This window comes from Hordeum vulgare, chromosome 1H, assembly GCF_904849725.1.
Source record: "Hordeum vulgare subsp. vulgare chromosome 1H, MorexV3_pseudomolecules_assembly, whole genome shotgun sequence".
Classification (NCBI taxonomy): Eukaryota; Viridiplantae; Streptophyta; class Magnoliopsida; order Poales; family Poaceae; genus Hordeum; species Hordeum vulgare.
Genome location: NC_058518.1, coordinates 453,375,327 through 453,398,951, shown reverse-complemented (window position 1 = coordinate 453,398,951; position 23,625 = coordinate 453,375,327). Strand labels below are relative to the sequence as shown.

At 45.5% G+C, this 23,625-nt stretch overlaps 1 protein-coding gene and 1 non-coding gene across 2 annotated transcripts; both read right to left on the bottom strand.

The window, feature by feature from the left end:
* Positions 1 to 1,182: 1,182 nt before the first annotated feature.
* LOC123423688 lies at positions 1,183 to 1,319 on the bottom strand. The gene has a single exon (XR_006621268.1). It is a non-coding gene; the product is annotated as a small nucleolar RNA Z247 (small nucleolar RNA).
* Positions 1,320 to 2,357: 1,038 nt separating this feature from the next.
* LOC123413993 (transcription factor WRKY19-like) lies at positions 2,358 to 3,603 on the bottom strand. Its single transcript, XM_045106630.1, has 2 exons — positions 3,340 to 3,603; positions 2,358 to 3,229 (listed from the first exon to the last, which is right to left on the bottom strand). The coding sequence occupies exons 1-2, from the start codon at positions 3,594 to 3,596 to the stop codon at positions 2,584 to 2,586; spliced, it is 903 nt and encodes a 300-aa protein (XP_044962565.1). The 5' UTR covers positions 3,597 to 3,603; the 3' UTR covers positions 2,358 to 2,583.
* Between the last annotated feature and the right edge of the window lie 20,022 nt (positions 3,604 to 23,625).

Genomic DNA, 23,625 nt, shown 5'->3' with positions numbered 1-23,625 from the left:
TCTCCTCCCCAGTCACTTTGGACTGCAAGTATCTTTTTATCAAATTGTCTCTCCACAAGTGTTTGGAATTCTTGAAAGACAGAAAAAACTTCATATTTGTTTTTGAGCAAGTAGATCCATGTGAACTTGCTATAATCATCGATGAAACTGACATAATATTTCTTTCTACCAAAAGAATCTCTTGCATGACCCCATACATCACTGAAAATAAGCTCTAAAGGAGCATGAGACACACTATTTGACAAAGGATAGGGAAGTTGGTGACTCTTGGCACATTGACAAGCTTCACAAACAGACTCTGTATTGGAACTATTTGACAATGCAAGATTGCCTTTATTGACTACTTGCTTAACTATATTTGAGGAAGGATGCCCTAATCTCTGGTGCCATCTGGCTAGTGACGGCTTGGTGGTGGAGTAAACTTGGCGACGACGCTGTTGATTAAAGACTCTTGATGCGATGGGGTATAGTCCTCCAATGCATCTACCGTGATGGATGAGTTCCCTCGTTGCCCGATCCTTAATGAAAAAATAGGTAGGATGAGTTTCAAAGAAAATATTGTTGTCGGATGTCAAACGTGACATGGAAGCTAGATTCTTATCGGCTTGTGGAACGTGGAGAACATCTTTAAGAACAAGGTCACATTTGAGGCTAGGGGAATTAATAGAGGGATTGCCCAATGTGAAGAATATCCATACCTCCACCACTTGCGGTGTGAATCTGATCGTTGCCGTGGTACCTCTCCCGGAGAGCCAGCTTCTCTAGCTCATTTGTGACGTGATCTGTGGTGCAGGAGTCAGCGTACCAAACCGTCTCACCATTGGCTCCACCGTGTTCCTGTGTGGCGGCAGCAGCTTGCCGTGTTTCGGGTGTGTAGTCCTCATCATACCGGTGCCAGCAGTCAATGACTTCGTGGCCCGGCTTCTTGCAAAGTTGGCACCTTGGTCGGCGATTGTTGTTGTAGCCGCCGCCGTTGTAGCCGTTGGTGTAGCCCCCGCCGCGATCACCGCCGCCGCGGTCACCACCACCACCAGGGCGAGTCTGGCCCTGGTGTCAGGCGCGTCCTCCACCGCCGCTTCCGCGTCCGCGCCCTTGCTGTCCACGCCCACGGCCACGTTCACGGGAGGCGGCGTTGACAGAGGATTGACGTAGATTGGATCCTTGCAGCATACTGAGCCGGGCGTCGAAGCTCAGAAGCTGGCTGTAGAGCTCCTGGACCGTGACCGGTTCGACCCGCGCGGCCAAGGCGGAGATCACGGGATTGTAGTCGATGTCGAGGCCGGCGATGACATGAGAGATGATATCAGCATCTCAGAGCGGTGCGCCGGCGAAGGCAACTTCATCGGTGAGGGTTTTGATCTTTCCAAGATATTCTGCCATGGTTAGATTACCTTTTTGCAGATTGGTGAGGGCCATCCTGGTGTTGATCTTTTGGGCTTGTGTTTGTGCAGCAAACATGGCGTGGATGGAAGTCCATACCTCGGCCGGCGTCTGAAGCATCGCCACTTGCGCGAGAACCTCTCGAGAGAGAGATCCCATGAGGTATCTGTGTACCTGCTGTTGCTGCGCATACCAGATTGATCTGGCGTAGTTGAAGACCTGCTCGTCCTTCCCATCCTTGGTGATGGAGATGGTGGCGGGAGGCGCCGGGCTTGCGGCGTCGAGGAAGTGTTCCATCTGTGCTCCCTTGATCTGGGGTAGCACGACGGCCTTCCAAAGAAGAAAGTTCGTCCTGGTGAGCTTCTCTGATGGAGGTGGACCGAGAGAGAGCGAGGTGTTGGAGGAGGATGAGGGCGCGGCGGATGTGATTTGGGTGGATGCAATGGTGGGGAGCGCGGGACTTGTCATCGTCGACTCTCTCTGCGATCAATGGAGCGATTTCTCTTCTCGGTAGCTAGGCGTCGAGAGGAAGGGCTCTGATGACCATGTGATGAAGCGTAGAACCCTTTGTCTCGGGCCGCAATGTATTTATATCACCAATATCTTGGAGTACAAGGCAAGATCTTATCAAGAGGTTACATGAGATAAGGGAGATCTGAGAAGAGATAGAATCGGGTTTAAGCTACATCAACCAACAACCGTATCCTATACAATTGTCTAACAATGCATAACAATAAATGACCTATTCTATGATACTAATATATGATACTATGCATTACGAGTGTAGTATCATACACTAGTATTATGCATGATACTAGTATATGATACTCTTCATTACAACCAGCCATAATACCCTAAAAACGGTCATAATATAGTAGTGGCAACTTGTCTTATGCATGATCTGGCCATAGATACAGTTCGGATTATATAATCTCGTGACAAAGGGTTTGACCAAAGTAGATATGAATGGCCTTCGGATCGGCTCGATCCCATCGGAGTCGAATTATTGGATGTTCCGTGTATTGTGCAAAATTCCACTATTTTGGGTCGCGATAACACACACGTACGCAAGCACGCAAGCACATACACACACAAAATGTAACCACACTTGCTTTCACGCTCCTGTAGAAGAAATACACCCCTCACAAATTTACGTCGGGCATCTTCATGATGCATCACACGGGAAAATTAACCATGCTATTGCTACAAGACAATGCCATCAAAATTGATGAATTCACTGACGAAATCGAATGAACTCTCGACGAATTGATCCCACTCCAAGCAGATGGACAAAGGATCCCATGCAGGGGAAGCACATGAAACCTCGGCCGACGGACTCAGATGTGCCGCCGTCGGCCCCGCTGTCTGCGAGTCTGACGAAGTTGTCTCAACCTTGGTCACCTTCACTCGTAGTTCGTCTCCTCCTCCCTCCGGCAAGCATACTGCCTGCGGCGACCGTGAGATCTCGCTCCGGCCATCAATGTCGTCAGAGTTTTGCCAAGGCGAACCGCTGGTGCTGCTCGCTGTAGTCGCCGAGCCGAAGTTGATGACGAACGGCTGCATCTTGACGTCCTCTTCCTCTGCAGCGGCGACGGCTCCGTCATCGCCTTGGCAGCAGGTGTGGTCGCCGAAGTAGGTGATGATGTAGAGGGAGTGGTCGTCGTCCGACTGCTGGACCTGCCTCGTCGCCGGGCAGCCGCTGTCGTGCTTGTAGGTGCACCTGAAGTATAGCCTCGGGTTCTTGCTGTGCGTGATCTCCTTCTGCCCGTACTTCCTCCATATGAACCCGTCCTCCGCCGTCCACCGCTTTTCGACCCTCGCCGCCGTCAGTCCGCTGCTCGCGCGCATCCTGGAAAACAAGGCGAGATATTCTTAAGTCGTTGCTCGCCTGAATGAACTGAAACCGCAACGCTGCCGCCAGCGAACACCGCTTGCTCCTTCACAATTACTACAGCTTACCTTCTTCTCGGCCTCGTCTGGGCGGCGGCGGCGCCGTCGGGCTCCGACTTGCGCTTCCTGCTGGTGGCGGGCGCGCCGTGGAGCGCGGCGAGGGCGCGGTCGCAGCAGCGAAGGATCTCCGCGGCGAGCTCCCGGATCCCGCCGTGCCCCTGCGTCGACGCGTCGTCGAGCAGGGCCTCGAGGACGGCCGCGGACTCCCGGCCCCGCGCCACCAGCTCGGACGCCACCGAAGCTGCTGGAGTGACAAGTGCCGCCATGTCCTCCAGAATCTGGTGTTCTGGACTACCACTACCCCCCTATTACAGGTGATAGATTAATTTCTGCCTTTGTCTCTACGCGACTCTGGATTTGCCTCGATCAAAGGAAGCCCCGATCTAAATAACTGCTTTGCCAGAGGAGCAAGGAGTGGAGAGGATCCGATGGAAAGGTGGTGCCTTTTATACGCGCGCCCGAGCTTGGCTGGATCGATCTCAGTTTGGGCTATGCGCCAAGGTGACCGAAGAGCACATGCGCCAAGGATCGATCGCCAAGTGAGATCAGTTGACCCACGTGCCGTCTCAAGTAGGAGTACGAGTACGCGCGAATCGCTTCGGTCATGTGCCGCGTTGCATGGCGCGTCGATCCACGAGCTAAATTAACGACAGTCTTTGCAACCGGAGGTCCGGAGCGTACGTTCACACCCACACAGCACAACCATACAAATTTTGTGGGGATTTAGCGTGGCTTGATTGCATGTTTTTACAGACAAATCAACAGAGTCTTGGTGCAAATCTTGACCGGTCAACCGAGAACTTCAGTAAAGACAATGCGAGCTACGTGAATATCTATGGCACCTACCCCACCCATCAGCATCAGGTGGTATGTTTCTTTCGGAATACCTTATGCTGGCCATTTCATGCAGCTGAAGAGGGCATAGTTTAAGCTAATTTTATCTCCTAAAAACTTCTAGTTAAGCCAATCATCTCCCGGAACAGTAGTTGACCTTGCCCCATTAAGCTGCAACACAGTTGGCAACTTGGCATCGAGCCAAATCTGACGCAAATTCTCCTTATATCCAATCACACTACTATATTTCCATTTAATTCATTTCAGCGGACTAATATATTTTGGGCTTGATGTGGCAGTTTTATTTCATGGGGCAAAAAAATCTTGCTGTAGTAGATCTCCCAACTCCCAACCCTTTTGTTACTGTTTTAGAAAAGGGCGTTCCTCTGACCGGATTTTTGTTGCTGTTAATTATTTGAACGATCAACTTGATGAAACGGTGACAACTTGACGGCCTAGCGAGCGCACCTCTCGAGGCACGGCAAGCAGCATCTCTTGTGTACGATCTGTATATCGTCTAAACATGTTCATTTGCGGTGAGTTTAAAAGCACCGAGTTTTGTCTCGATGCAGAGCCCTGAGTGGACTATCAACAACTTGCAGATGTGAATTCAGCTGGTGCCGTAGATGGCGGGCTGGTGGTGTGTGCTGTGCGCACAAGACTTATGACTAGATGTTGGTAAAAGACTCACCATGCACCATTGACACTTCATTTTGTTTATTTTGTGTGGAAGCCATTATGCGTCATGCATGCCTGTCGCCACGCAATGCTCACGAATAGCGTTTGTGACTCTAGCATTAGCTGGGGATAAGCACGTATTTTCAATAATTAGTGTTCATGCTAATTATACTGCTAATTCCAAGATGCTCTTTCCTGCCAACAGATACAAGATAACCTTGTTAATAACCGCTTTTGTTGGGTTTTCTCAAATCAAGTTCATTGCAACCACTATACTGATACCGGGACATATTTTTTATTCCTATCCATTTCTTTTTGCAAACACCATGGAAGGAGCGTGATGCCAGGATTCATGCCGGTCACTCGCAGAAACATGGAAGGCGTTATGGCGAGTAACTTAGGAGGTGTTTGTTTACATGGACTTTTTCGTGTAGGGACTAAGAAAATCCCTTTTAGTCCCATCTCAACCAAACGGGAGGGACTTTTAGGACTAAGGAAGAAGTACCTATGAAAGAGTCTTTTTGTGACTTTTTGAAATTTTTTCCAACAGTGCCCTGACTTTTAGCATGTCATTTAATAACCTGTAATACATTACTAGGGGTAACATGTTCTTTTAGCATGCTATTTAATAATCACTAATCCATGTTTAGTCCATAAAACCAAACAGGTAGGGACTAGAGACTTTTTAGTTGGGAGTAAAAAAAGTCCTAGGACTTTTTAACCAAACAGGACCTTAGACTAGTATCATGCATATGACAATACTTTAAGTTACTACTCTCTCTATCTCGGTTTATAAGTTATCTTAGGTTGTGCACCATGACCATTGCATGTCATGCTAGTTAGTCTCAAGTCATTAAAAACATACACATCCCACGTCTATTACTTCCTCCATCACGGTTTAGAAGGCCTGGTTCCGTTTACATGCATTTTCAGAATAGAAGAGGATTAAAGCGTTTAACATTTAATGCTTGATTAATTAGAAATACTAGTAGGCTGCATGCACTCCTTGTTTAGTGGTTGTGTAAGTTACTGTGCATTATCTTTATCAAATAGTCACTACTAGGGAAAACCCTAGTAGTAGCGCTGGAAATATGCATAGCAGTAGCGCTGGGCCAAGCGCTACTGCTATCGCGCTACAGCTAAACACTAGTAGTAGCGCTGGTATGGGCAACGCTACTGGTAAGTATTGTTAGCAGTAGCGCTTCCCTGTCCAGCGCTACTGCAAACTTTAGTAGTAGTGCTTGCTCATAGAAGCGCTGTTGCAAAGCCGCGCTACTGGTAAGTATTTACCAGCGCTACTGCCAACTTTTACTGCTTTCACAGATTTGCACCCTCTACGTATTTGTGATGTATTTATACAGATTCTATACAATAGTTTCATCACATCATATTAAACATACACCATTCTCACATATCATAGACATACAATAGTCTCGTCATACCATCATCATCATCATCATCATTCAACACAAAATATCATCACATAATCTTGAAAATAGCGATACATAAGTGTGATCTTGTCATGTCTCGAATAAGTGCAACTGCATGGTCATGGCACACCCACAAGTTTCATCATCTCTATCTACAATATGATGTAGATGAGAAGAGCGATCAGCATGAGGAAGAGCGCGACTATGTAGTACTGGCGGTCCCGCCCCTGCTCATGTTGGAGTGTCCACCTCAAGTAACTACTTTCCGCTTTGGCTCTGGTGTCGAACCCTCTGTGGCTAGCACCCGGGTACCTGTGCACCTGGGCCTGAGCGGCTGGCTGGTGGTCGTAGACTCCTGGAACCATCCCAACCTACACGGCGTAGTAGTCCTTCGCCATCTGTGATCTAGGTACCTGCATCGTGAGTTGTCGATTTGAATGATAATATGCAACATAATGTACTTACGAAAACAAAGAGGCATGATTAGCAAAATAAAAGAAACCAATAGTAAACATAAATGACGAAGTTCCTCATACCCAAACTAATTAACTAGAGTGATCTACGCTAGTTCAACCACGGTTTAGTTACATCACATAGTTTCGCCGTGCATAATTTCAAAGTTTTGCCATAGAAAAACAGTAGTGATAAGGCACGCTAGTTCAGGACCACAGTTTAGTTACATCACATTGTAAGTGACAATCAGTCATCCAGGTCGGTGGTCCAATCTTCATAGTCAGGGAGGATGTACCCGAGCTTCATGAAAGGCTTCAGGTCCAGACGCTGAGCAACTAGCAGTGCTCGGACATCAACCCGCGTGATTGGCCCATGGTAGAACATCCCCGTTGGTTCGAGGACTTGCTTCATGATCACTTGGGCTAGTTCACACTGTACGTGATAAAACTCAGCTCGGATTCGATGATCCGGTGTCTTTCCTATGCTTGTGGCCCAGCTGACAATCTCGGCATCTTCGGTAGTAGCTGACATGCAAAGGCGTTGATTATCCCTTCTGAACTCTATCAGGTGATGCATGAGGTAGAATCCATCAGACGTACTATTGTGTGGTTGCTGGATGCAGCAGAAGTCGGTCTTATGGCCGAAAGCCGGTGCTTTATTCATGTACTTTTTCACCTTGGTATATCCACCAGTCAGGCTGAAGGTTAACAGGGCAGAGTCGAGAACACTCTTTACGTGCGTGTAATCCTTTTTCTTGAGGTTCTTCGACGAGTCCAAGTACATAGCATGGGAGTATTCCGGGTACAGAACGATGAGGACGGCGCCGCCCCCATTGCACAAATTAAGTACACCTCAAATTAGCCTCCATGCTTGCAAAGGAATTATTAACATGTACGAAAGGATATGCGTGGATGACTTACGAGGGATGATAAGGCAGGAGAATCGCTTCCTTGTCCTTATTAGCGATCATGAATTCGCCGAGGTACTTGCTCGCATACTCACGGTGCTCGTTGCAAACTGCCAAGAAGCTCTCGTGCATATAGTATGGGTCTGCGACGCAGATATATTTGATGCTCTCCATATTGATGATGGAGTTGAGATACAACGCATACATGCGGATGAACTGGAAATCCAGCTTGGTCATGTTGAACAGGTTGTAGATGTAGTCAAATTGAAGGAGGAACTGATTCGCGGGCCATGTATCGACGTACAACTTCCCACTCGGCACATGAGCCGCGTAAAGCGGGTATCCTGGATGTTTTGCGACCAGAAGGCTTTTCTCTCTGGCCAGCACATCTTCATGGAGTATCTTTAGATCAATGTTCATTATGTGATCTAGCGCTTTGGCAGGTAGGATCGGCTCTCCAGCAATGTGGAAACGCTACTTACCTTCGACATGTATTCTGTCTACCACCAGGGTTTCAGAGGCGTCTCGCTGCTTGAAGCACCTATGGCGCCTTTAGGGCCTTTCTTGGCCGGTCTCTTCCTTTTCTTCTTGGCGGGTGGCGGTAGTGAGCCCATCATACCTTCCCTAACCACCACTCCGGTGTCCTCGGGCTAAACAGTGGACGGGCCACAGGGGTTGCTGGGTAGAGGCGGCATCTGGAGGCGTCTCCTGCGAGGATGGCATGAAGAGAGACTTTTGCATTCCGCCTTAGGACGTTCCGGCTCCGGCAAATCAGGCAGCATCAAGTCATCATATCCACGGTCATAGCCTAAGTCTTCGGTGTCATGAGTCATCAATCCAGCACATGCGGTATTGAAATACTAGTTCGGGTCCTCATCATCATCCTCCATGTCATCATGAACATTTGCTTCTGCGACAGCGGGGGCGACATGTTCTAGCACTAGTGGAGGCTCTCCCTCGCATCGTACGCTACCATCATCCGCCACGACAGGTGCAGGTAATTTGGTAGGTGGGGTGGTGTTCATGCTTTCTTGAGAAGTTGGCGTTGGCGTGATACTAGGCTCCCCGAGACGAAGAAGAGACTTCGGCCAAGTCAAGAACCAGTTCTTGCATGCGTCAATCGTCTTAGGGGTCTCGTCGTCACCGACTGGTATCGGAGGAGGCAAATTATCGAAGCCCGCTAAGACACTGGACACGTTAACCTTGAAGACGCCATCATGCATCTGTCGGTTGTGGAACATGCGGTCCTTCGGCTTCACGATGGTTGCGTTTCCCACAGCCACCTTCTGACCCTTGTTGTCGTAGAGTAGGGTGCACGGGGTGTCGTCGACCTACGAAGGAGACATGTTTGTGACATCAAACATCTGAAAGGCAACTGAAACGGAAGACTATAGACATGCTGGTGAAAAGGGTATGATGCGTAATTACCGTGAGGGCGTCGAGCTCAGCCAGCGAGGAAGGCCTGACGAGCATGCCAGAGATGGAGGTCGGGCTGCTATGAACAGGAATGAGACCTTTTGCGGTTGCTTGGGCATGTGTTGATGTTGTGGTGTTCGCCGAGTTGCTCCCAACAAAGTTAGGAATTGAAAAGTCCTCCGGCCGTGCATTTGGATTGCTCTTCGACCAATTGAAAATTGCCGGAATCAAGTTGGCCACCGCGTGAGTGACCAACCCACTGATTACCCCGACCAACTCTTCTTTGGTCTCAACTTTGGTCTTATTGACCGCAATCGCGACCTTCTCGTCGATGCTCTCCTGAGTGACGACCAACAGTCTCTCCCTTCTTTCCTCTGACTCCTCGAGGTAGCACGTCTTCCACGAGGCGCCATCTCCGATGCCGTGCACACGTCCATAGGACGACGGCTTGTCCACCAGGACCTTTTTCAGTATGTTCACGGCCCGGTAGAATGGGGTGTCCCACTTGGGCCTCGTCGACGACTGTGACGACTCGTCGCTTTCGGCTTCCTTTTGGTGCTGCTCTTTCTGCAAAAGAAACGTGGATGGTTTACTAATGTGACAAAACTTGCAGTCAAATTGATTGGAAGCTAATATGATAATGTGGTAATATAACAATTACCAGAAGTCTCATGAACTCCCTCGTATCCAGGTCCGTGTAAAAGATCTTTTGACTTTGTCCAACTTGTACCGGGCCCTGATCCAGTCATGCTCCAGCGGGTCGGTGAACTCCGCCAAGGGGTCTGGGATCCCGAGACTTTTACGTTCGGCGTCCTCCTTGGCCCATATGTGCCTCTTCCCCTCGTAACCACGACTTCCGAGGCGGTGGGGAGGCGTGTTCCTGGCCTGGAGCGCCTTCATTTTCTCCGACTTTGCCTTGACTTCTTATTTATCATAATTCTCCAGGAATTTTGCAAAGTCCTCTTCCGTTATTGTCGGATTATCAACATGAATCTTGGACCACGGTTCATTCTTCACAATCGCTTTTTTCACCCGAACTTTCCAGGAGGACAAGTCGTTGGTGAACGTCACCATCGCCTTCTCGTTTATCTTTGTCATGGCGGGGTTGTCCACGACTCTTTATATTCCTTTTCATCCCGGCCGGGGAACATGAACCTATTGTGCAACTTCTTTAGGAGCATGTGCTCCATATGTGGTATCTGCTTCAACCTCTCGTCGTTGATGTTGGCGGTTTCCCTGAGGATGCATCCAAGTTGATTGCCCAAGCACTTGCGCGCTTCCTCTGGCGCCGTTGGCTCTAACTTCAAGGGGTGAATCTCCGTGACCACAATTTGTCCGGTGCCAAGCTCGTTTGGTTTTCGTGTCCTCTTCTTCTTCGGTGCTTTACCGGCTACAACATCATCGTTGCCGGTCTCGGGGGCGGTGTCGGTGCCGGTGCCGGTGTCAGCGCTGGGGTCGGGGTTGGGACCACTGCCGCCACCAGGCAACCCCATTTGGTGTTCGTCCACGTAATCGAAATAGTGATTTGCTGCCTCTATGGGGTCTGTGGAGCGAGCAAAACCACCCACGACTTCGGCGTTGGTAGACATGTTTCCTATGCAACAATTGTAAATAAAAGATATAATGAAGAGAAAAAAGGGGCCTATATTTGGTTGGAATGTTGATTCATTCCCCTTACGGCAAATCCCGGGTACTCCATATGTCCTAGTTTCTAGCACAAGCCATGCTGAAAATTTCGACATGACCTTTGCTAAAAAGTGGACATATAGAGCGCCTGAAATTTGCCGGAACAGAAATGAATCAACATTCCGGCAAAACATAGGCCACTCGGACATTTCGGCAAAACATCAATGACAAGAAGGGATACCATGAGGATAATAAATGGAATTCTCTTGACACCATCACAAGATTAATTATACAAATAGAAACAGAAAATAATAAGTACTACGGACACCATGAGGATATAATAAGTACTAGCATAGGGATGCAATGACCTATGCCAAATCTGAGAAAGGCAAAAACTGGACGTAACAATACCACTATTGTAAAGAGAGATCCCTTGTCAAGCTCGAAGACAAAGCAAATTGTTTCACTAGGGAAAAATATTTTCTTGCCACATTTTTTGTTTTCACTAGCTACCCAAAACATCTAACCATTTCATATTTCTATTTTCAAAGGAGCTCATAGGTGCCTTAGTATTTTGACCTCAAATAAATTACCCCAGCTAGTCCTTAGTACCCAGAACTTAGCTACCCAAAAACTTTCTGCCTACTAGTTCAAGTATTTCAAATTTTGTTTGAGTGGAGTTTGGACCATATTTTATTTTTTTGATGAAACAAAAAAAATCCATCAAGCACTATCTACACTAGTTCAAAATTAGTGTATCAAACGAAAAAAATCTGCCCACTAGTTCAAAACATCAAACTTTCTGCCGAGTAGTCCAAAATTAGTGTAGCAAACTACGGTTTCTACCAATTCTAGTATAGATGGCATTAAGTAGTAGTAGTAGTATTTGCACAATAGCTAACTCACACTCCTCACCTGCTCATCTTGCCACATGCTGATTATGAATTCCATTCCTAAATCACAATCCCGATCTAATCCATGAAAAAACCCTAGGCAAAGGACACTAGGAGGCGGACAAGGACTAGGGTATCATCGGAGGGGAAACCAATCACACCTTGTGAAGGGGTGCGACGGCGCCTGGAGGGGGCGATGTGAGGTCGAGGGAGCGCCTGGAGGGGTGCGGCGGCGCCTGGAGGGGTGCGGCGGCGCTTGGAGGTCTCCTGCGAGCGGCGACGGCAAAACTGCACGAGCGTTGGAGAGGGGGGGGGGTCGAGGGGGAGTGGAGGGAGAGGGGAGTTAGGAAATTTTTTGAGATGGATTAACTAAACATAGTAGTAGCGCTGGATTAATACCAACGCTACTGCTAACTTAGCAGGAGCGCTAGTACTAATCCAGCGCTACTGCTAAGTGCTATAGTAGTAGCGCTGGTTTAGTACGAGCGCTAATGCTAAATAGGAGTAGCGCTTGTACCAATCCAGCGCTACTGCTAACTTTCTTTACTTTATTTTCTTCATTACTTTCTTTTTATTATTTTTCTTTATTATTTTCTTTTTATTATTTTTCTTTTCTTTTTATTATTTTTCTTTCCTTTTCTGTTTACATTACTTTTCTTTTTTATTATTTGTTTTTCTCCCGACGACGACGACGTCTCCCTCTCCCCCAATGCGCGAATATCACCGGAACCATGCATGTGGTAACATATCAGTTGACCGATAACGGTTACTTAAGTGCGTACACAAAATAGATACAAATATATAAATGTAGGTTTCTTGTCAGATGCGTCGACGACATTTCACATTGAGCTTCTTCCCTTTCTTGTTCGTTGCCGAGTAATTGAGCCCCTCCTTGTGACTTTTCCAGAGCCATGGAGTACTATATTTCCGCCGCCATGTAGTCTTGATTCTTCTTTTCACGTATGCTTCATCGTCATCGTCATCTTCCCTCATCGGGTTGCCGTATTGGTCCTAGTCTTCCTCGTTGGCGACTCCATTCATTCCGACGATGCTCCTTTTGGATCTCCTCACGGCAACACGGTTGGGATTGGCCGGGTCGGTTATGAAGAAGCATTGTGTCACGTGCTTAGCGTGTACCCATGGCTTATTTTTGGCGATAATGTTAAAAGTCACGGGAGTGCTCTCCGCGTCGGGTATAAACATGGTCGTGAAATACTTGTTTTCTCTTACGACGTCCTTGGCCCATCTGACACGAAACATCCTCGCATCGTGCATTCCAGCATAGTCAAGCTCCCAGATCTCTTCGAACCTTCCGTAGAATCTTTCAGTTGTGCCGTTGGCATCGGTCACGCATTGAATTGTCACCCCGGAGTTCTGGTAATCACTGTCCATGTCTTTGGCCTCCGTGTAGAACGTGTACCCATTGATATCGTAGGACTAATAGGTCACGAGCTTGGGCTCACGGCCATGTGCTAAGGCGTGTATGAGCAATCCGTCTGAACTGCCCTCTTCCGGGGGATTTTCAAGAACTTCCTCTTTGAACCAACGCAAGAAAGTAGTGTTGTGCTCTACAGTAACTTCGTCATCCGTCTTGAGCATCCCCTTATCACGGTACTTCTTTGCGATGCTTTCTTTGTGTCGTGCCACATAATCATCTAGCACATCTAGGTGTTGTGGCACTACTAAGTTAGCCCTGTCAAAGTCGTTCCGTCGATCCGAGTAAACCACGTACAATTCCCTTCGGCCGTTGTTGTAACCATCTCCTTCGAGCTTCCCATCGTGCTTCTTGATGGGCAAACCAACAACAGGGTATCCGACGCTTATATAATTCTCACAAAAGGAGACGCACTCATGCGTCAGATACCCCTGGACGATGCTCCCTTTGGGACGAGACTTGTTACGAATGAATCCTTTGATGACCCCATTCATCCTCTCGAACGACATCATGCTGTGAATGAATGTTGGCCCGAGGTCGATGATGACGTCCACGATGTGTACACACAGATGCATGATATGTCTCCAACGTATCTATAATTTTTGATGGTTTCATGCTATTATCTTGTCAAACTTTGGATGTTTTGCATGCCTTTTATTTATTTGCTGGGACTAACTTATTAACACAGTGCCAAGTGCCAGTTCCTGTTTTTTCCATGTTTTTGACCCCTTTCAGAGGAGATTTTGAAACGGAGTCCAAACGGAAGAAAATCCCCGAAAAGATTTTTTCTGGAACGGAAGAAGATCGGAGGACTTGGGAGCCAAGCCAGAAGAGCCCCAGGGGCCCCACAAGCCCCCACCCCGCGGCCAGGGGGGGCGCCATCCAGGCTTGTGGGCCCCCTGGAGGTCCCCTGACCTAGATCTTGCGCCTATATATTCCCAAATATTCCTAAAAAAATCAAGAGACAATCGCAATTACTTTTCCGCCGCCGCAAGCTTCTTTCTCCGCAAGATCCCATCTGGGGCACATCCCGGTGCCCTGCCGGAGGGGGATTCGGATACGGAGGACTTCTTCATCAACACCATGACCTCTCCGATGATGCGTGAGTAGTTCACCATAGACCTACGGGTCCATAGCTAGTAACTAGATGGCTTCTTCTCTCTCTTGGATCTTCAATACAAAGTTCTCCATGATCTTCATGGAGATCTATCCGATGTAATCTTCTTTTGCGGTGTGTTTGTCGAGATCCGATGAATTGTGGATTTATGATCATATTATCTATGTATCTTATTTGAGTTTCTTCTCATCTCTCTTATGCAGGATTTCATATCCTTGTAATTCTCTTCGAGTTGTGGGTTTTGTTTGGCCAAGTAGATCTATGATTCTTGCAATGGGAGAAGTGCTTGGTTTTGGGTTCATACCGTGCGGTGACCTCACCCAGTGACAGAAGGGGTAGCGAGTTACGTATCGTGTTGTTGCCATCAAGGGTAAAAAGATGGGGTTTTCATCATTGGTTTGAGATTATCCCTCTACATCATGTCATCTTGCTTAAAGCGTTACTCTGTTCATCATGAACTCAATACACTAGATGCATGCTGGATAGCGGTCGATGTGTGGAGTAATAGTAGTAGATGCAGAAAGTATCGGTCTACTTGTCTCGGATGTGATGCCTATATGCTAGATCATTGCCTTAGATATCGTCATGACTTTGTGCGGTTCTATCAATTGCTCGACAGTAATTTGTTCACCCACCGTGAGATTTGCTATTATGAGAGAAGCCTCTAGTGAACACTATGGCCCCGAGGGTCTCCTCCACACCATATTTTCAGCCTTACACTTTTTACTTCGTTGCACTTTTCGCCTTCAGATCTCCCTTTGCAAACAATCTTGAAGGGATTGACAAACCCTTTGAAGCGTTGGGTGCAAGCTTGTTTATGTTTGTGCAGGTACTTTGGACTTGACGAGGCCCTCCTTCTGGATTGATACCTTGGTTCTCAAACTGAGGGAAATACTTACTGCTCCTATGTTGCATCACTCTTTCCTCTTCAAGGAAAAAACCAACGCAAATCAGAGAAGTAACAAGAAGAATTCCTAAGCGCCAGGGAAGGACTTTTGTTGCCGCAGCAATGCACCATGACGTCGAAGAACACGGGCGGGAAGTACATCTCAAGCTCACATAGTATGACATCGACCTCTTCATGTAGCCTTCAGAGCTGCTTCACACTTATGGACTTTCAAGATATAACGTCGAAGAAGTTGCATAGACCAATAAGCATGTCACGGACGTGCTTGTCCATTATCCCTCTAATGGCAACCTGGAGTATCTGCGTCATCATCACGTGACAGTCATGAGACTTCATCCCGCTGAACCTTTTCTTCCCAGGGTCTAGAAATCTGCTTATCTTCCCACAGTAACCGAAACTGACTTTGATTCCCATAAGGCACTTGATGAATTGATTGATGTCCTTCGAACTTAAGGTGAAGCAAGAAGGGGGGGCAATAATTCTCCTCCTTCTTGTTGACTTTTGTGCCCCTTTCAAGCTTTAACACAAGTATTTCTTCCAATTCACAATTACTTACTAGCATAACTCTCATATTACCATCTTCATATTCCAGGGGGGCCTGGCGTGCCCTCTTGTCTAGTGGGAACCTAGGTTGCCTTCCCGTGCATTTCTGAGTTTCCAAATTTTTCTGATATTCCAAAACTGCGAGAAAATATATTTTCTTGGATTTTTCTGAGCCCGTTTACTTACCATATCACATAGCTCTTCCTTTTAAGGGTTCTCGAGTGTTCTGGAAGGTCTCCCTAATGTGCTCCTCTAGTGTCATGGTTTGGATAATATTTGTTTCAACATTAATTGGTGTACCTGAAATATAGTGTTTTATTCTTTGTCCATTGACCACCTTCGGGTTAGTGCCTTCGGGATTCTTGATCTTAATAGCTCCACACCGATAAACTTCTTCGATGATATACGGTCCTTCCATTTGGAGAGAAGTTTTCCTGCAAAAAATCTAAGACGAGAATTGTACAATAAAACATATTTACAACTTTGAAGTCTCGCTGTTGGATTCTTTTTTCATGTCGTCTTTTCACTTTTTCATAAGCTTGGGTTCTCCGTTCATCTAATGAGCTAATATCAAATAACCTCTTTTAACCATCAAGTTTGAAATCGTAGTTGAGTTCTTTAATTGCCCAATAAGCTTTATGTTCCAACTCAAGAGGTAAATGACATGCTTTCCCATAAACCATTTTATAAGGAGACATACCCATAGGATTTTCAAAAGCTGTTCTATAGGCCTACAATGTGTCATCTAATTCCTTAGACCAATTCTTTTGGGACCTATTGACAGTCTTTTGCAATACTATTATTTATCTATTGGTTAATTCTACTTGACCACTAGACTGAGGATGATAGGGAGATACAATTCTATGGTTAACAACATATCTAGCAAGCAGCTTACAAAAGGCACCATCAATAAAATGTGAACCGCCATGAGCCATTAAATATCTAGCGACTCCAAAACATGGGAAAATAACTTCCTTAAGCATTTTAATAAAGGTGTTATGATCAACACTATTGGTTGGAATAGCTTCTACCCATTTAGTAACATAATCAACAACAACCAAAAAATGTGTATACCCATTAGAGGAAGGAAAAGGTCTCATATAAACAAATCCCCAAACATCAAATGGTTCTATAAGAAGTGAATAATTCATAGGCATTTACCGACATGTACTAATGTCACCAATTCTTTGAAATTCATCACAAGAGAGGACAAACTTATGAGAATCTTTGAAAAGAGTAGCCTAATAAAATCCAGACTGTAATACCTCGTGTGCAGTTCTCTGTCCAGCATGGTGTCCTTCATAAGCTCCATAAGCCTCGGAGTGACACTTCTGAAGGATTTGTTCCTGTTCATGCTCACGTATACAATGTCTAATAATACCATTTACTCCCTCTTTATAAAGATGTGGGCCATCCCAAAAGTAAGGTCTTAAATCAAAGAAGATTTTTTTCTTTTGTTGATAGGTGAAACTAGGTGTGTTGGGGAACGTCGCATGGGAAACAAAAATTTTCCTACGCGCACGAAGACCTATCATGGTGATGTCCATCTACGAGATGGGATTTACGATCTACGTACCCTTGTAGATCGCACAACAGGAAGCGTTAAGAAACATGGTTGATGTAGTGGAACGTCCTCACGTCCCTCGATCCGCCCCGCGAACCGTCCCACGAACCGCCCCGTGATCCATCCCACGATCCGCTCCGATCTAGTGCTGAACGGAAGACACCTCCGCGTTCAGCACACGTACAGCTCGACGATGATCTCGGCCTTCTTGATGCAGCAAGAGAGACAGAGAGGTAGATGAGTTCTCCGGCTGTGTGACAACGCTCCGGAGGTTGGTGGTGATCTATCTCAGCAGGGCTCCGCCCGAGCTCCGCAGAAATACGATCTAGAGGAAAAACCGTGGAGGTATGTGGTCGGGCTGCCGTGGCAAAGTTGTGTCTCAAAAACCACTAGGGGCTGGTTTATCTTTTCCTATAGCCCATGAGACCCCTTGGGGCGTGACACCCCTCCTGATGGTCCCCGGCACCCCTCCCGGCACTCCCGGTACACTACCGATGAGCCCGAAACTTTTCCGGTGACCAAAAACGGACTTCCTATATATCAATCTTTACCTTCGGACAATTCCGGAGCTCCGCATGACGTCCTAGATCTCATCTGGGACTCCTAACAACTTTCGGTTACCAACACCTATAACTCAACTATACCGAAACGTCACCGAACCTTAAGTGTGCAGACCCTGCGGGTTCGAGAACTATGTAGACATGACCCGAGACACTCCTCGGTCAACATCCAATAGCGGGACCTGGATGCCCATATTGGATCCTACATATTCTCCGAAGATCTTATCGGTTGAACCTTAGTGCCAAGGATTCATATAATCCCGTATGTCATTCCCTTTGTCCTTCGGTATGTTACTTGCCCGAGATTCGATCGTCCGTATCCGCATACCTATTTCAATCTCGTTTACCGGCAAGTCTCTTTACTCGTTCCGTAATACAAGATCCCATGACTTACACTAAGTTCACATTGCTTGCAAGGTTTGTGTGTGATGTTGTATTACCGAGTGGGCCCCGAGATACCTCTCCGTCACACGGAGTGACAAATCCCAGTCTTGATCCATACTAACTCAACGAACACCTTCGGAGATACCTGTGGAGCATCTTTATAGTCACCCAGTTATGTTGTGACGTTTGATACACACAAGGTATTCCTTCGGTGCCAGTGAGTTATATGATCTCATGGTCATAGGAATAAATACTTGACACACCAAAAAACAGTAGCAACAAAATGACACGATCAACATGCTACATTCATTTGTTTGGGTCTAGTCCATCACATGATTCTCCGAATGATGTGATCCCGTTATCAAGTGACAACACTTGCCTATGGTCAGGAAACCTTGACCATCTTTGATCAACGAGCTAGTCAACTAGAGGCTTACTAGGGACAGTGTTTTGTCTATGTATCCACACAAGTATTGTGTTTCCAATCAATACAATTATAGGATGGATAATAAACGATTATCATGAAAAAAGAAATATAATAATAACTAATTTATTATTGCCTCTAGGGAATATTTCCAACAGTCTCCCACTTGCACTAGAGTCAATAATCTAGTTCACATCACCATGTGATTTCAGCGAATCCAACGCCCATATAGTTCTGGGGTCTGATCACGTCTTGCTCGTGAGAGAGGTTTTAGTCAACGGTTTTGAAACTTTCAGATCCGTGTGTTCTTTACAAATCTTTATGTCATCTTATAGATGCTGCTACTACGTGCTATTCGGAAATACTCCAAATATCTACTCTACTATACGAATCCGTTTCACTACTCATAGTTATTCGGATTAGTGTCAAAGCTTGCATTGACGTAACCCTTTACGACGAACTCTTTAACCACCTCCATAATCGAGAAAAAAATTCCTTAGTCCGTTTAGTTACTAAGGATAACTTTGAGCGCTGATCAGTGATTCAATCCTGGATCACTCTCTGTACCTCTTAACAGACTTGCTGCAAGGCACACATCAGGTGCGGTACTCAGCATGGCATACTTTAGAGTCTACGACTAAGGCATAGAAGACGACCTTCGGCTATTCTCTTTATTCTGTCGTGGTCGGGTTTTGAGTCTTACTCAAATTCACACCTTACAACACAATCAAGAAGTCCTTCTTTGCTGATCTATTTTGAACTCCTTCAAAAACTTGTCAAGGCATACATCTTGTTGAAACTTCTATTAAGCGTTTCGATCTATCTCCATAGATCTTGATGCTCAACGTTCAAGTAGCTCAATCCAGACATTCTTTTGAAAAACTCCTTTCAGACAACCTTTTATGCTTCATAGAAATTCTACATTACTTCTGATCAACAATATGTCAACCACATATACTTATCATAAATTCTATAGTGCTCCCACTCACTTCTTTGGAAATACAAGTTTCTCATAAACCTTGTAGAAACCCAAAAGCTTTGATCAACTCATTAAAGCATTTATTACAACTCCGAGATGCTTGTACCAATCCATAGAAGGATCGCTGGAGCTTGCATACTTGTTAGCATCCTTAGGATTGACAAAACTTTCCGGTTGTATCACATACAACCTTTCCATCGAGGAAAACAATGTTTTGACATCCTATGTGCAATATTTCATAAATAATGCAGCAATTGCTAACATAATTCCAACAAACTTTTAGCATCTCTATGAGTGAGAAAGTCACATCATAGTCAACTCTTTGATCTTGTCGAAAACATATTTGCGACAAGTTGAGCTTTTCTTAATAGTGACTTATCACCATCATTGTCTGTCTTCCTTTTAAAGATCCATCTTTACTCAATAGTCCTACGACCATCAAGCAGTTATTCCAAAGTCTATAGTTTGTTCTCACACATGGATTCTCTCTCGGATTTCATGCCCCCCAGCCATTTGTCAAAATCCGGGCCCACCATTGCTTCTCCATAACTCATAGGTTCATTGTTGTTTCAACAACATGACCTCCAAGACAGGGTTACCGTACACTCCGTAGTAGTACGCGACCTTTGTCGACCTACGAGGTTTGTAGTAACTTGATCCGAAGCTCTAGTGATCACTATCATCAACTTCCATTTCAATTGGTGTAGGCGCCACAGGAACAACTTCTTGCGCCCTGCTACACACTGGTTGAAGTGACGGTTCAATAACCTCATCAAGTTCCACCACTCTACCACTCAATTCTTTCGAGAGAAACCTTTCCTCGAGAAAGGATCCGTTTCTAGAAACAAACACTTTGCTTCCGGAACTAAGATAGGAGATGTATCCAACTGTTTTGGATATCCTATGAAGATGCATTTATCCACTTTGGGTTCGAGCTTATCAGACTGAAAGTTTTTCACATAAGCGTCGCAGCCCCAAACTTTCAAGAAACGACAGCTTAGATTTCTCTAAACCTCAGTCTATACTTTGTCATCTCAATGGAATTACGCGGTGCCCTATTTAAAGTGAATGCGGTTGTCTCTAATGCATAACCCATAAATGATAGTGGTAACTCCATAAGAGATATCATAGTATGCACCATATCAAATAGGTCGTGGCTATGACGTTTGGACACACCATCACACTATGGTGTTCCTGGTGGCATGAATTGCAAAACAACTTCCACATTGTCTTAACTGTGTATCCAAACTCGCAACTCATGTATTCATCTCTACGATCATATCGTAGATAGTTTATCCTCTTGTTACGACAAACTTCACTCTGAAACAGAATTGAACTTTTCAATATTTCAGACCTGTCATTAAGTAAACACTCCTGTATCTACTCAAATCGTCATTGAAGTAAGAACATAATGATATCCACTGCGTGCCTCAGTACTCATTGGACGACATACATCAAAATGCATTACTTCCAACAAGTTACTTTCTTGCTTCATCTCAATGAAAACAAGGCCTTGCTCATGCGGTATGATTTGTATGTCTCAAGTGATTCAAAATCAAATGAGATTTAAAGATCCATCAGCGTGGAGCCTTTCATGCAATTTACACCAACATGACTCAAGCGGTAGTGCCACAAGTAGGTGGTACTATCATCATTACCTTGTATCTTTTGGCACCAATATCATGAACATGTGTAAGTAATACTACGATCCAGATTTCAATAAACCATTGAGGGTGATCATTCAAGCAAATAGAGTAACCATTATTCTCTTTAAATGAATAATCGTATTGCAATAAACACGATCCAATCATATTCATGCTCAACGCAAGCACCAAATAACAATTATTTAGGTTTAACACCAAACCCGATGGTAGAGGGAGCGTGCGACGTTTGATCATATCAACCTTGGAAACACTTCCAACACGTATCGTCACCTCGCCTTTCGCTAGTCTCCGTTTATTCCGTAGCTTTCATTTCGAGTTACTAATCACTTAGCAACCGAACCGGTATCCAATACCCTCGTGCTACTAGGAGTACTAGTAAAGTACACATCAATATCATGTATATACAATATACTTATGTCGACTTTACCAACCTTCTTATCTACCAAGCATCTAGGGTAGCTCCGCCTCAGTGACGTTCCCCTCATAACAGAAGCACTTAGTCTCGGGTTTGGGTTCAATCTTGGGTTTCATTAGAGCAGCAACTGGTTTGCCATTTCATGAAGTATCCCTTTTATCCCTTGCCTTTCTTGAAACTTAGTGGTTTTACTAACCATCAACTATTGACGCTCCTTCTTGATTTCTACTTTCGCAGTGTCAAACATCGCAAATCGCTCAAGGATCATTGTATTTATCTTTGATATGTTATAGTTCATCAAGAAGCTCTCACAACTTGGTGGCAGTGACTTTGGAGAACCATCACTATCTCATCTGGAAGATTAACTCCCACTTGATTCAAGCGATTGTCGTACTCAGACTATTTGAGCACACGCTCAACGATTGAGATTTTCTCCTTTACTTTGTGAACAAAGAATCTTGTCGGAGGTCTCATACCTCTTAACAAGGGCACGAGCATGAAATCACAATTTCATCCCTTTAGAACATCTCTTATGTTCTGTGACGTTTCAAAACGTCTTCGGCGCCTTGCTTCTAAGCCATTAAGTATTTTGCACTGAACTATCACGTAGTCATCAGAAACGTGTATGTCGAATGTTCACAACATCCACAGACGACGCTCGAGGTGCAGCACACCGAGTGGTGCATTAAGTACATAAGCCTTCTGCGCAGCAATGAGGACAATCCTCAGTTTTACACACTTAGTCCGCAAAGTTTGCTACTATCAACTTTCAACTAAATTTTCTCTAGGAACATATAAAAAGCAGTAGAGCTATAGCGCAAGCTACATCGTAATTCGCAAAGACCATTAGACTATGTTCATAATAATTAGTTCAATTAATCATATTACTTAAGAACTCCCACTCAAAAAGTACATCTCTCTAGTCATTTGAGTGGTACATGATCCAAATCCACTATCTCAAGTCCGATCATCACGTGAGTCGAGAGTAGTTTCAGTGGTAAGCATCTCTATGCTGATCATATCAACTATATGATTCATGCTCGACCTTTCGGTCTCATGTGTTCCGAGGCCATGTCTGTACATGCTAGGCTCGTCAAGTTTAACCCGAGTGTTCCGCGCGTGCAACTGTTTTGCACCCGTTGTATGTGAACGTTGAGTCTATCACACCCGATCATCACGTGGTGTCTCGAAACGACGAACTGTCACAATGGTGCACAGTCGGGAAAACACAATTTGAGCTTGAAATTTTAGTAAGAGATCACCTCATATTGCTACCATCGTTCTAAGCAAGATAAGGTGCATAAAGGATTAACATCACATGCAATTCATAAGTGACATGATATGGCCATCATCAAGTGCTCCTTGATCTCCATCACCAAAGCACCGGTATGATCTTCTTGTCACCGGCGCCACACCATGATCCCCATCATCATGATCTCCATCATCGTGCCACCATCGAGGTTGTCGTGTATGCTATGCTATTACTACTAAAGCTACGTCCTAGCAATATAGTAAACGCATCTGTAAACACAAACGTTAGTTTAAAGACAACCCTATGGCTCCTGCCGGTTGCCGTAGCATCGACGTGCAAGTCGATATTAACTATTACAACATGATGATCTCATACATCCAATATATCACATCACATCATTGGCCATATCACATCACAAGCATACCCTGCAAAAACAAGTTAGACGTGTTGTTGCATGTTTTACGTGGTTGCCATGGGTATCTAGTAGGATCACACCTTACTTACGCAAACACCACAACGGAGATGTATGAATTGCTATTTAACCTCTCTCCAAGGACCTCCTCGGTCAAATCCGATTCAACTAAAGTTGGAGAAACCGACACTCGCCATTCATCTTTGAGCAACGGGGTTGCTCATAGCGATGAAACCAATCTCTCGTAAGCGTACGAGTAATGTCGGTCCGAGCCGCTTCGATCCAACAATACCGCGGAATCAAGAAAAGACTAAGGAGGGCAGCAAGTCGCACATCACCGCCCACAAAAACTTTTGTGTTCTACTCGAGATAACATCTACGCATGAACCTAGCTCATGATGC